This window comes from Camellia sinensis, chromosome 14 (assembly GCF_055761805.1).
Source record: "Camellia sinensis isolate YWXY chromosome 14, ASM5576180v1, whole genome shotgun sequence".
Taxonomy (NCBI): domain Eukaryota; kingdom Viridiplantae; phylum Streptophyta; class Magnoliopsida; order Ericales; family Theaceae; genus Camellia; species Camellia sinensis.
In genome coordinates, this window is record NC_138974.1 from 15413146 (window position 1) to 15426739 (window position 13594).

Consider the following 13594-nt stretch of genomic DNA (forward strand, 5'->3'; position numbering starts at 1 on the left):
CTTTCAAAATCCTATACTAGATCATCAATCTCATTCACTAGATACTTCCTACCCAACAATACAATTAAAATAAAATCATTCAAAATCCTAAACTTACTTAAAAGTAATTCTTAATAAATTTTACATTCATCCAAAATAAAATGCAATAAGAAAATTTAAAAAAATAAAAGTAATTCTTCATTAATTTTTACATTCTTCCAAAATAAAATGCAAAAAAAAAAAAAAAAAACTGTTGTCAAACTTCTTTCAATTCAAATCCATAAAATAAAATAAATACATTTGCTATATCTCAAACTCCATGAATCACATCTAACTTTCAAAAATTTCAATTCTATGCATTTGGTTGATGAACCCTGTACAAAAACAAACTGAAAAATATAAACTTTAATCTTCAATCATCACAATCTTCATAATTCCTTTAACAAAAAAAGTGTAAAAGAATAAAGTAATGAAAAGATAAACAAATGTCTATATATTGCATCTCAATATAGTAAGAAAATGTGTTGAGTGAGTATATAAAAAATTTACCAATGAGCAAATGGATTAGAGTTCAATTATAGCATCAACATTATAGGTTGAACATGAAAATGAGTTTGACTCCAAAGTACCTAATTAGGAGTTAACAAGAGAAGATCAGTAAAACTTACATTAGAAAATAAACAATACAATTAAAAATGAAGATAAATAAATTCTTATATTTCCCGAGTCATATTGCTTAAATTCCTACACATAATCCATCGCTTTTCAAAAAGAAATTGGAAGGTTTCTTCAAAGCCAATTTTGAGTACATACAAGAGCTTCAACTATAGAAGGCGAGAGTGAACTACGAAATGGGTCAAGAATATGCCCCCCGTACTAAAAGCCGACTCCGATGCAACGGTAGAAATAGGCACGGCCAATACATCCCTTGCAAGTTGCGATAGCACTCTATATTTGGTTGCATTCACCTTCCAATAATCCAAAATCTCAAATGTTTGATTCCTTGCAAAATATTCAACCTCGGACAAATATTGTTCTAATTCCGACTTAGATCCACTGGTGCATTGCCCCTCTAAATAGGAATTAATTTGGGAGTCAACTAAAGAATAGGGATTATCATCATCATTTTCCACCATATTCACAACTTCACTCACACTTGGAAGTTTCTCATTTGAAGGATAAAGTGTGACATAATGGCTATACAAACGACTCAAATAACTCTTAACCTTGTCTACCATACCTTCCACCTTCTTATTATCTCCAAGAATAAATTTGAAAAGCAAAACTCCAAGTATGCCATTTTTTGGTAGGATCAAAAACAACCACAACATACAATAACAAATTGATCATACTTTCATCCCCCCAATACTTGCTAAACTTTTGTTTCATACGCTTTGCCATTGTGCTCAAAGTATCACCCTCCTCCAAAATTAATTGGTTAATTTTGCTTTTAATAACAAACATTTCTTTGTAAAAATCATTGGAAGTAACAAAGAGAGACCCCAAAAACTCCTTAGTTACAAGATAAAATAATTTTAGAAGCCTCAAAAACAATCTATATTTCTTCCAATCCAACTCATTCAGACTTCTCCTTATGCCACCATCAACATCCTTGAAATAAGGTTTAAAATTGGAATCCACAAACTTCAAGCGGTTAAAAGCCTTCTCATACTTTTCGGTGGCCTCCAACATCAAATATGTAGAGTTCCACCTAGTTGGTATATCTAGGTATCCATCGCAAGTCTATGAGGAGAAGACCTCACATATCCACCGCAAGTCTAATGTTAGCAATAGAATCGTCCATTTCTTTCAACCCATCACTCACAACAAGATTAAGAATATGTGCACAACAGCTCATGTGAATAAACTCATGTTGCAAAATAGTCCCCTTCTAATCTTTGGTTATTGTTTTCAAATATTGAGTGGTAAGATTATTAGAACTAACATTATCAACTGTTAAGATGAATATGCTATCAATGTTCCACTCAATCAAACATGACTCAATTTTCCTACCCAATGTTTTTCCTTTGTGATCTTCAACTTGTTGAAAATTTATGATTCTTCTTTGAAGTTTCCAGTTGTCATCAATGAAATGAGTAGTCAAACACATGTAACACAAATTCTGAATAGATGTCCAAGTGTCCCTAGTAAAGCAAATTCTACAACCCTTCATGGCCTTCTTTAACATATCTCTTTCATTCTTGAATATTTAAGCACTTCTTTAGATATGACATGACGAGAGGGGATTTGTGTGAATTTGGATTGCATGAAATTACAAAATCTTCTAAACCCAACTCTCTCCACAAATCTAAATGACAACTCATCAATGACAACCATCTCCGCAAGAGACCTTTTACAAGCATCAAAAATTAAAAGTTGTTGCTATAACCTCAACACCTTCTTTATTTTGTTTCGGTTTAAGATTTAATGTTTGTTGACCATCTGTATCTCTATTTGGATATTCTTTACAATTAGATGTATGACTCCTCAAACTGCTAGTCGCATAAAGTCTAGAGTCAGCCAAATACTCTTTCTTGCAATATTTGCATACGACTCTATGCTTTCCATCGGTCCCTATAACCTTATCAAAATGATCCCAAACTGTGGATGGTGCTCTCCCCCATCCACCATTTCTTTTTCTCTTTGGGGGTCTAAGAGGCTTAGGTTCAGATTCGGGTTTGGGTTCGGTTAAGGGATGATTCATTTGAGAATTAGAGGATTCCAGAGGTAAAAAAATTCACTGCGGGAGATTCAATAGTATCCTCCGTTCAAACTGTACTACAAATTAAATTCAGATTAAAAAAAAATCAAATTCAAATTTATCTAGAGTAAGTAACAGAGTAAGTAATTCAGATTCAATTTCATTCAGATTAAAAAAAAAATTCAAATTCAATAACAGAGTAAGTAATTAACAGATTCGATTTCACCCACCCCATCACCCTCTAAATAAAATTCAATAATAGAAAACTCCCCAAAAAAATTAAAAAATCTAAACAAATTCAATTTCAAATTCAATAAAAGATTCAATTTCCATTTCTAAAATTTAATTAAATTTCAATAGCAGAATCTAAACAGATTCAATAACAGATTCAACTATATAAAGAAATAAAATAGCTAGTTTAAAAAATAAATAAATAAATAAACTCAATATCTGTTGTTACAGAACTGATTGCATAACCAAAAAAAAATTTCTACGACCAATTTCACCCATCACATCACCTTCTAAATAAAATTCAACAATAGAAAACTCCAGGGAAAAAAAAAATTTTAAAAAATCTAAACAGATTCAATTAAACAAAATCTAAACAGATTCAACTATATGAAGAAATAAAATAGCTAGTTTAAAAAATAAATAAACAATTAAACTCAAGATTTGTTGCTAACTTGCTATAGATCTGATTGTATAACCAAAAAAAAAAATTCAGAGATCGTAGAGAGAGAGAGAGAGAGATCTATTAGCCTAAAAAACAACATCAAAGATTGGGAGAGAGAAAAAGACAGAGAGACGCTAACTTGAGAGTTGCTAGAGAGAGAGAGTCGATCTTGCGAAGGTTGATCGGTCGCTTTTCTGGTCGCCACAAAGAGAAAGGGAGGGATGGAAGAACGAGAGAGAGCGAGATGAGAAGAGAGGCTGCGAACAAAGAGAGACAGATTTGATTGCCTAAGAAAAAAACCAGAGATCGAGGAGAGGGAGAAAGGAGAGGAGAGAGAGAGAGAGTTACTTGAGAATTGCCGAAGAGAGAGAGAGAGTGGATCTTGCGAAGGTTGATTGGTCGCTCACTTCACTGGTTTTGGTCGCCGCATAGAGAAAGAGAGAGAGAGATGGAACAACGAGAGAGATGGGAAATGAAAGAACAAAAGAGAAGAAGAGAGTTGCACAAATTATATTAGGATTAGGGTTTGGTTTGTTTGGTCAAAACAAAAATATTTAGGATAAATCATAGATGAACGGTCTAGATTTTTTATATATAAAAAAAAATTATATATTCTAAGTGCGGGCGGGTGCAGTTCAAACCCACAACCCAAAAACTTCTTATATTCTAAATCGCACCCAACCTTATTATATTTGCAAAACCGCTCATACGTGTGTGAGGTCAGGTCGGGCAGGTTATGAGGGTCGGATGACTCTATGCCTAGCCCTATTTCAGATTATGAGGTCAATTTATTTTATTTTATTTTATTTTTGATAAATAAATTCAAATTTTCAAGCCGAGTTAGATTTTAAATCTAATCCGTTGAAAGCCATAGTAAAACAGAAGAACCCGTCAAACTTGGCTGGGTGAACTCAACGATTCGCCTCACAGTCCCAATTTTATTTCCCTACGGAAAGTGGTTGAGACTCTTTTCCATCACCACACCCACCACGAGCAAGGATCCTCTAGAGTTTTTTTTCTCTAAAGTTTCTTAGAGTGGTGTGTTGTATGGTTGAGATTTAATGACAAGTCACATCAATTTTTTAGCATTAAATCTCACCTATACAACACACCACTTTAGGAAACTTTAAGAAAAAAAAACTCTAGAGGATCCTTAGTGCACCCACCACTCCTGGTGGCTGATAATTGGAGATGAAAAAAAAAAAAAAAACTTAAAATGGCCAATCAGAGAGGGGGTCGTGGGTGCCCCTTGTGGCGCTACAAGTCATTTTCCATTTCCCTACCTCCTCTTTGCACCGTTCCATAATATAACCCTACCATATCAACCCCATCGAAGCTCTTCAGGAAGCACAGAAGAGAGAGAGAGAGAGCATTATTAGGGTTTGTAGAAGAAAGAAAGAAAGAAAGAAAGAAAGAAAGAAAGAGATGGGAAAGAATGAGAAAACGGGGCTAGGAAGGGCACTAGTGAAGCAGCACAACCAGATGGTCCAACAGTCGAAAGAGAAAGGTCGTTTCTACAGGCACCAGCAAAACAAGGTTCTTGAATCCATCACCGACGTCAACGACATCGACGCCGTAATCGAGCAGGCCGACGAGGCTGCTCGTCTCTTCTCCGTCGACAACCCTATCCCCAACCTCCTTGTCGATCCGTACGTTCAAGTTCATATCATATTGTTAATTTCTTTTTCCTTTTTTTTAATCGTATTATGCACTGTTCATTTTGAGAGTAGAGTTGCTGAGTCTAGTGTTATTGGGTGATATTGAGGGAAATGAGATTGCCAGTCATGTGCGTTTGTAATTTAATTTGATGGCTTGAAATTGTAGCATAATAACTGGTATCTTTATTTTGTTTCTTGCTATTTAGTCAGTCTCCTATTTCTCATTTTCAATCCTCATTATATTATATTTGTTAGTGTATTATTGTAAATTGAGACACCTTAATATTTTTGCAAACCTTGTTTCAGAGCTTTGTGTTCCTTACAATCCTTCTTCTTTTCCTCCTTATGGATTCACTATGTTTGGGACCTAGGAGAGGAAAGAAAAGAAATGATTACTTAAGTTATGAGAGAAAAGAAAAGAAAAGAAAAGAAAAGAAAAGATCATGATTTCTCTCCTTCTTATTTTCCTTCTTATTTGGTTAGATTTTATAAGAGAAAAGAAAAGAAACTGTTTTATGTTATATTACAAAAATAATCTTTTTATGTCTTGTCAATCATTTTATTTCTTTTATTTTTACAGGGACAAAATTGATATTATGAAAATATAAGAATCTTTTGATTTCTTTTCTGTCCCAATCTCTCCACTCTGGAAAGATTGAAAATGAGGGTTACAAGATAAGTGAGTTTCTCTGAGTTTCTCTCTATTTCTCTTCACTTAAGTTAACCAAACAAGTAAGAAAAATACATATCTCTTTATTTATTTTCTTTTCTCTCCAAATCACTCAATCCAAACATAGTGGTTTTTGAGTCTGTCATGGACCTCATGATTTCTTATGTGTATTCTTCTTCTCCTCTTTTATAGCCTTATCGAATTTTGTACTCTGTGTGTGTGGATGGGTGGTTTAGGGGTTTGTGGATTATTGTTTAATGTCTATGCCTTGATTGTATGGGAGCAGGGACTCTAGCTCTAGCATCAGTGACTTGACACCTAAGGAAAAGAGACTTCAACAAAAGAGAGAGGAGGCATTGCATGCTAGCAGTCTTCGTGTTCCACGCAGGTATATATTTTCTTATGTCTAAAGTATATTTGCCAAGCTTTTGTGGTGTGTGCTGATCATGACTTTTCTTCTTTTCTCCAGGCCACCATGGAATACGAAAATGTCCGTGGAAGAGCTTGATACCAATGAAAGACAAGCTTTTTTAGTTTGGCGTCGCAGCCTTGCAATGTGAGGTTTATGACTTGGAATTATGCACTGTCTCATTTAGGCACATAAGCAAGGATTTCAATTTTTCTGGAATAACTAATGATATATTTGTATATGTAAAAAATGGAATTAGTCTATATTTTTTATTTGCAGCAAAGAAATATCTACTATTTCTACCTGTCACGTGTTTCATTTTGAAGTTGAAAACACATGCACAACTTTAATTCATCAAGACAAGTAGTGTTTGGAAACTGGGAAGACCAGCAAAATAGAAGAACAAAATGAATTACTCTTTTTAAAAGGATGCCAATAAATTGAAACATGTTGACATTCAAGATGCGCTTTAGGAGGTTTTTTTATTGCTTCAATCCATCATCTGTTAACCTTTCATCATCTGGGACAACATTGTCATTAAACAATTCATCATTTGATAGGACAACATTACATAGGTTGAATAGTTTTTGTGTTAAGAAATTCCAGGCTATTTAACTAGATCAATTGGTGCTACCCACTAAAGAAATGCTAAAATCATAGAACTAATGTCCCTCTAAATTTCTTGTTGGGCCTGTGTTAATATCTAGGCAGAATTGTAATTTTTAGTTACAACGGAAGAACTAAAAATGGAAGAATTGATTCCAATGGAAGAATTGAAGGATTGTGCAGTATTACCTACATTACATGGACTTGTCAGTTTTGGCGAAGACACGGGTATGGGTATGGAATCCGGCTGGGATACGGCATGGAAGAAGTGGACACAACATATGAAAGTAAGAAGAAAGATGGCACACCTGCCATTAGGGCTACGAAAATGGAGATTAGGGCTTCGATCCTACAATTAGGGTTTCGATCTTCTTCTCACGATTTGTCTTCTTCTCCTGCTCTCACTGTCGATCAATCTCTTCGTCTCTCTCATCTCTCACTCTCGATTGTCTTCGTCTCTCTCTTCTCTTGGTTTCAATCGACTTTTTGTTTTCTTCTCTCATTGATCGACTTCGTCTCTCTCTTCTCTCGATTTCAATCGACTTTCTATTTTCTTCTCTCACTGATCGACTTCGCGTCTCTCTCTCTCTCTCTCTCTCTCTCTTCTTTTTAATATTATTTATCATATATATAATATAATTTATCATTTATATATATATCATAAATAATATAATTTTTATGCCTAAAATAAAAAATTATTTATTTTATCATATATAATATAATTTATTTTATGCCTATTATAATTTTTATTTGTTATTATTATTTTTTTTAACAGAATCTATTATTTCTTAACTTTTTTTTAACTCATCTTCATGTAATAAATATATTTAAAAAATAACTATTTAATGTATCCCTGTATCTATATCCAAATTTGGATCCATATCCATGTATCCTCAATTTTTTATTTTGAAGTGTCCAACCCCTAGATATGCACCCACACTCGATACCCACACCCAAGTCTGTGTAACGTAGAGTGTTACCCAGTTTCCTATTACACAAAATTTAAGCATGTAATCATGGTTCTCGTGGAGTGAGTGCCCTCTCCAATTGTGAGTCTTGACTCCACACGTTAAACAAGAACTTGTGTGTTTTTATTCCCTACCATTATACACTAACAACATGGCTTTTCAAATCAGTTGCTTTTTATTTTCATGCATAAGATTTTTGTTCTTAATCTAATTTCCTGTATTGCTCTCGTTTTTTTTTTTTTTGAATATGCTTATACATTATATTCATATAGTTTCATTATTTTTGCAGACTTGAGGAGAATCAGAGGCTTGTTCTTACCCCATTTGAGAAGAACCTAGATATATGGAGACAACTTTGGCGGGTTGTTGAACGTAGTGATCTGGTATTGTCAATGTCTTTACAAAATTGTAATATTTCTGCTTAGAGTGTCCTTTCATGGAGCTGCATGTCTCCTATCTGTGGCAGTTGAAGAGATGAAATAAAAAACGATAGAACTAAAATTGACTACTAACCCTTAGAGGAAAAGTGCAATCTGGATGCACAGTTTGTTATCTGACTAAATCGCAGCCATCTGTGGATGGATGAGCAAAACTTAGATGTGAAGTATTGCTAAACTTTTTATGAAAAACTTATAGTGGAAGGGAACCTAAAACAGATTTCATTTTGTTTGTATATCACTGTATTGTCCGCTTTTTCAAATTTCAGCGAATTTCAACTTTCTAAAACTGTACATTGAATCTCAATTTGTTTTAATTTGTTCTGTAGCTCATTGGTGTGGGCATCGTTATCTCACTGAGAATATAAATGAAATGTTACAGTACAAATCTCATGGGTTATATCAAGTAACAAAAATTGTGACCGAATAGTAGGTTAATAAAAAAAAGCAACCAAGATATTACCCATGCATTTTTAGATATCCATTGGTTGAGAAGTCTGGTTGGCTCAACTTCTTAGTCTCCCCCGCTAGATAACTATAAAGTAACTACCCTGAATTGCAGAGGCAACTAGTTAGTCATTCCTAAGAGTATATAAAGGATTTCCACTTACTATTTCTTCTTATTCTACTGTATTTAGAATTTCAAGGCCCATTTTTTAAATGACAAGAGAATATATATTTTTCTAAACAATTTGATTAGATTCTTGAAACGATTTTCGATTTGACAACTATGCAATTTTATTTGATTAATCTTATTGGTTGATATTTTTACTTGGTTTTGGTGCGGATGTCTTGGAGTCTGTATTTGAGATCTCATTTTTTTTTTTCGTGTTATTTCATTTCTCTCTTTCTTTTCTTTTTCTTTTTATGATTGTATCATGGTTGTGTCCCCTCGTCACATTGTCTAATACAACTTTGTCTTGTAACTAAAAAAAAAATCTCCTAAGCAAAGCTTAATTAATCATATTTTTTTATTGTTAATAAGTAAATTATTTGATCATAGATGATAGTAGAATATAATGTCATTTTTTTTTAAGATGCTAGAATAGTACTGAGCTCTTTTTGATTATTTATTATATACTCTTTAACTCAATTTACTTTTGAAACACGTTGATAGTATTGGTACTATTTTAATATGTTTGATCATTATATCCTATACTTTGCACTAGTTTAACAACTAGTTGTAAATTGTAATAGTAAATCCATCACTACCATCAACATACTACCATAATTATAGTAATAGAAGAACCATCGTCCCACCAAGAACAAAAAAAAAACTATTTCCCATGTGGTTTGACAAATATTCCCAAAACTGTTATTTTACAAGGCCCTCTAACTAATATCATTTTGATGCAAGTGATGATCCTTGGTGGTGTTTGATGGCATTTGATAAATTTCTTCAGGCTGTTATTTATCTGTGGCATGGATTTCAAGTACTCTTGCATTTTCAATCCTCCATTTTGGTTTTTGCTCTCTCCAAAGCATCGTCTTTTACTTGTTGCAATAACCCATTTAAGTATTTTTCTCCACTGGCAATGTAACTTATCTTATGAAAATCCGATTCCTGTAGAAAATAACATATGATGCCAGATTTTGTTGACCTGGAATCATATACTTGAAAGATATTTACAGTTTTAATTAGCCATTTATACCTCTTTCGCTTGATCATGTTTGTTGCCATATGGCAACGTTGAAGTCATGCTTCGTGTTTTGCTTACCCAAAAAGATAATACATAAGTTTGTTTTGCTCGCCTACATTCTTTCATTTTTCTTCTCTTTTTCCTTTTCTTTTTCTTTTCTCAGTTACAATAAATTAAAGGTTAGTATTTTATTTTACTTTATGCGGTTGATGTTATGTAAATGCTGAACCTTGCTATCTCTCCAGCTTGTGATGGTGGTTGATGCAAGGGACCCACTTTTCTACCGTTGCCCTGATCTCGAGGTAAGGAACTTTCTTTTAGTTGCTTAATGGAGAGGTAAAATAACATGATATAATCAGGAAATGATTATTGCAAATCTCTTATTAGAGAATTGGAGGATATGACTATGATAACATTGTAGAAAATCTCATGTGACAATAAATTAGTTCAAACCTTTGAAACTTTAAAAGTTAATGCTATTGTTTGATGTACGATTATGTAGTTGTGGCGTGCACTTTTTTATCATTTATATTGGTCCCATGATGCCTCAATTGCTTCTATGGTATTATCTCATTCTTCTCCAATTCATTGGAATTTTCATTTCTTCTGAAATCTTAATGATCGTGAGGCTATTGCACTTGCTTCTTTAATATCCATTCTTGAGTGTGTTTCTTGGTTAATCAAATTGGTGATAAATTCGTGTGGTCTGTTCATTCCTCTAGTGTTTTTTCTTGTGAAACCATTGATAATCTGGATGTTCCAATCTTTGCCCCTTATGGGTTGTTTTGGAAAGCAAATGTGACACTAAAGGTTAAAGTATCTGTTTGGACTTTGACTCATAAGAAAATACTAATGACATGATTCAAAGGAAACCGAATTGTTAATTACATGTGTAAGGGGAAGAGGAAAGTAGTGATATTTTATTTTTGCATTTATTTGGTGGCTTTTGGACCTTTGGTAGATAGAGGGTATTTTGTATGGTGGAGATGAAATGGGTGATTCATGTTTATTTTTTTGTATTGACTTTAGGGGCTTCGGTTCTAGTTTTAAAGGCCGGGTTCTTTGGTGCTGTGTAGTTTGTGCATTTATGTGGGTGATTTGCTAGAAAGGAACTCAAGAGTGTTTTGAAGGCAAATTGGTAGACATAAGAGACTCATGGGATAAAATTTGCTACTTTTTGCCTTTTGGGGAATTAAAAGCCAGTGCAATGAAATGAAATTTTGCTTCTTGCTTATATGATGATAAGTAATCAAAAAGCCTTTTTCATAAATTGATTTTGCTGCAGGAATATGCACGAGAAATTGATGAGCACAAAAAGACATTGCTTCTTATTAACAAGGCAGATCTTTTACCGTTTTCTGTCAGGTTAGTATCTCAATCATAAATGTCTCTGCTGCTACTTACCTTAAACTATGTTTTTCGGTATTTTGAAAGCATTTCTTCACACTATTGCAGAGTCGAATGGGCAAAATATTTTCGCCTTCATGGGATTCTTTTTGTATTCTGGTCAGCCAAGGCCGTTTCTGCTGCTCTTGAAGGAAAACAACTTAGATTTCCAGTGGACATCCAGAATAGCCTGCAAGAATCAGATGATGCTGATACAAAAATATATGGCAGGGAGGAGCTTTTGGCCCGTTTACAGTCCGAAGCAGAGGAGATAGCCATGACAAGGAGGAAAACACATTCCAGCCGTGCCCATTGTGAAAATGTTGCAGGAAACACAGCATCTAAAAGTGTGATGGTGGGTTTTGTGGGGTACCCAAATGTTGGGAAAAGCTCAACAATCAATGCTTTGGTTGGTGAGAAGCGGACAGGTGTTACATCAACTCCAGGAAAGACAAAGCATTTTCAGACACTCATAATATCTGATGAACTAACACTATGTGACTGCCCTGGATTGGTCTTTCCATCCTTTACAAGCTCAAGATATGAGATGATTGCTTCTGGGGTTTTACCGATTGATCGAATGACTGAGCACAGGGAGGCTGTGCAGGTTGTGGCAAATCGAGTTCCTAGGCACGTAATTGAGGATGCCTATAGAATCACTCTACCAAAACCCAAATCATATGAGTCACAATCTCGACCCCCTTTGGCATCAGAACTTTTGAGAGCATATTGTGCCTCTCGAGGCTATGTTGCATCAAGTGGACTGCCAGACGAAACTAAAGCTGCCCGCCAAATTTTGAAGGATTACATTGATGGGAAGCTGCCTCACTTTGAAATGCCCCCAGGAATGTCAAATGATGAAGCTGGCCTGGAGGTTGCAGATGCACCAAGCTCATCTGAGATGCATGAATCAGATTCATCTGATACTGAAAACCCTCCAAGCAGTGAAGATGAAGAAAGCACGCCCAATTTAGAGCATGTATTGAATGATTTGAATTCATTTGACATGGCTAATGGATTAGGTTCTGGGAAGGTCCCTGCTAAGAAAAAGCGTGAAAATGCATCTCATAAACAGCACAGGAAGCCTCAGAGGAAAAAAGACCGGTCATGGAGGGTCGGGGGTGAGGATGGTGATGGAATGCCAGTAGTAAGAGTATTCCAGAAGCCAGCGAATACAGGTCCTCTCAAAGTTGAATAGGTCCTCTTGTAGCTCATTGTGGCTGCCACTTTTTTATTTGCTGATCACCAGTATGGTTGCCTCTTGCCTATAGTTTTTAAGTTTATGTTTCTTAGTGAATGCAATCATTTTATTTGTTTTCTTCTTGTTGCCAAATTATTGAATGATGTGAACTTGATAATGATTAGGAGTTTTGTATTGTAATATCATCATATTGTTGTCTGACTATAGAGAATCTGAAACCTCTGTACATATTGCAGAGATAATGCACATGCCTTCCATATCAGAAATCAATGAAATGGACCTTATCTGAATATTAGTAGAGAATCTGAAATTAGTTTGCATTGTGTAAATTATTGCCGTTGTTGCAAGTGAATGATTTGTAACTTGGACAACATTTTTTTTCACTGGAGTAGTGTAGAATGCATTGGATCTACTGCTACTGATTGTTTTAGTATAGTTGGAAATCGAAGTTTTTTATTTTATTTTATTTTATTTTTTACCGGATGATGGTAAAAACTTTAAACGCGGGAGGGGCTTTTGGTAATTGTGTGTGGATCAAGGGCCACTGGTTGTTCCTTAGGGAGTATTATTGTCTATGTCATTTTCATAACATATCCCCAATATTTAGGGTATACATTAGGTTTGTTTTGAACTAACCTTTGAAAGTTGAGAACCAGGCACCAGTTAGGGGCAGTGAAGGATCATCATGGGCAGGGACGGAAACAAGATTTTATATTGGGTGCCCCTAACTGGTTACTTATCATCGCCAGTTAGCTAATAAGTCATATCGGGTAATGATATTCTTTTCACTATATATTCCCAATATTAAGGTTACTTATCAACTATCCAAACAGTACTATAAGAATTGGGTAACTGTACATGCTCCCATAGCAATAAGGTATTTTGGTTCATTTTTATTGTTACTATTCCAGCTGTTAAATTTAGGTCTGCTTGTCTAGGACTTGATCTTGACACTCGTCCATAATGATCAAAGTCGAATCGGGAACTTATTAGCTAATCAAATTGAATGAAGCAGCAAGAAGTAATACCATACATAGAGAAAGGGGACATAAACTAGAGTCTTGACCAATGTGAAAGATAGGTTTGTTTTGAGTGCATTTTAGCCTTTCAAAATTGATAACTGGCCACCAGGTAACCAAAGGATTGCTATAGAAGGATTTTATCCTAAGGAGTAATGTGGGCTATATTTATATTTTTCACTCTAATTTGTAATTCATTAAACTATATTAGACAAAAAAGAAATAAAAACAAATATTCCATGAGGTC

The 13594-nt window shown here is 34.5% G+C and overlaps 1 protein-coding gene across 1 annotated transcript; it reads left to right on the top strand.

The window, feature by feature from the left end:
* The first annotated feature begins 4530 nt into the window (after nucleotides 1–4530).
* Nucleotides 4531–12618, top strand: LOC145807754 (GTPase LSG1-2-like). The gene is made up of 7 exons (XM_082906529.1): nucleotides 4531–5002; nucleotides 5968–6069; nucleotides 6151–6237; nucleotides 7954–8047; nucleotides 9987–10043; nucleotides 11027–11106; nucleotides 11197–12618. The coding sequence occupies exons 1-7, from the start codon at nucleotides 4779–4781 to the stop codon at nucleotides 12323–12325; spliced, it is 1773 nt and encodes a 590-aa protein (XP_082762655.1). The 5' UTR covers nucleotides 4531–4778; the 3' UTR covers nucleotides 12326–12618.
* The last annotated feature ends 976 nt before the right edge of the window (nucleotides 12619–13594 follow it).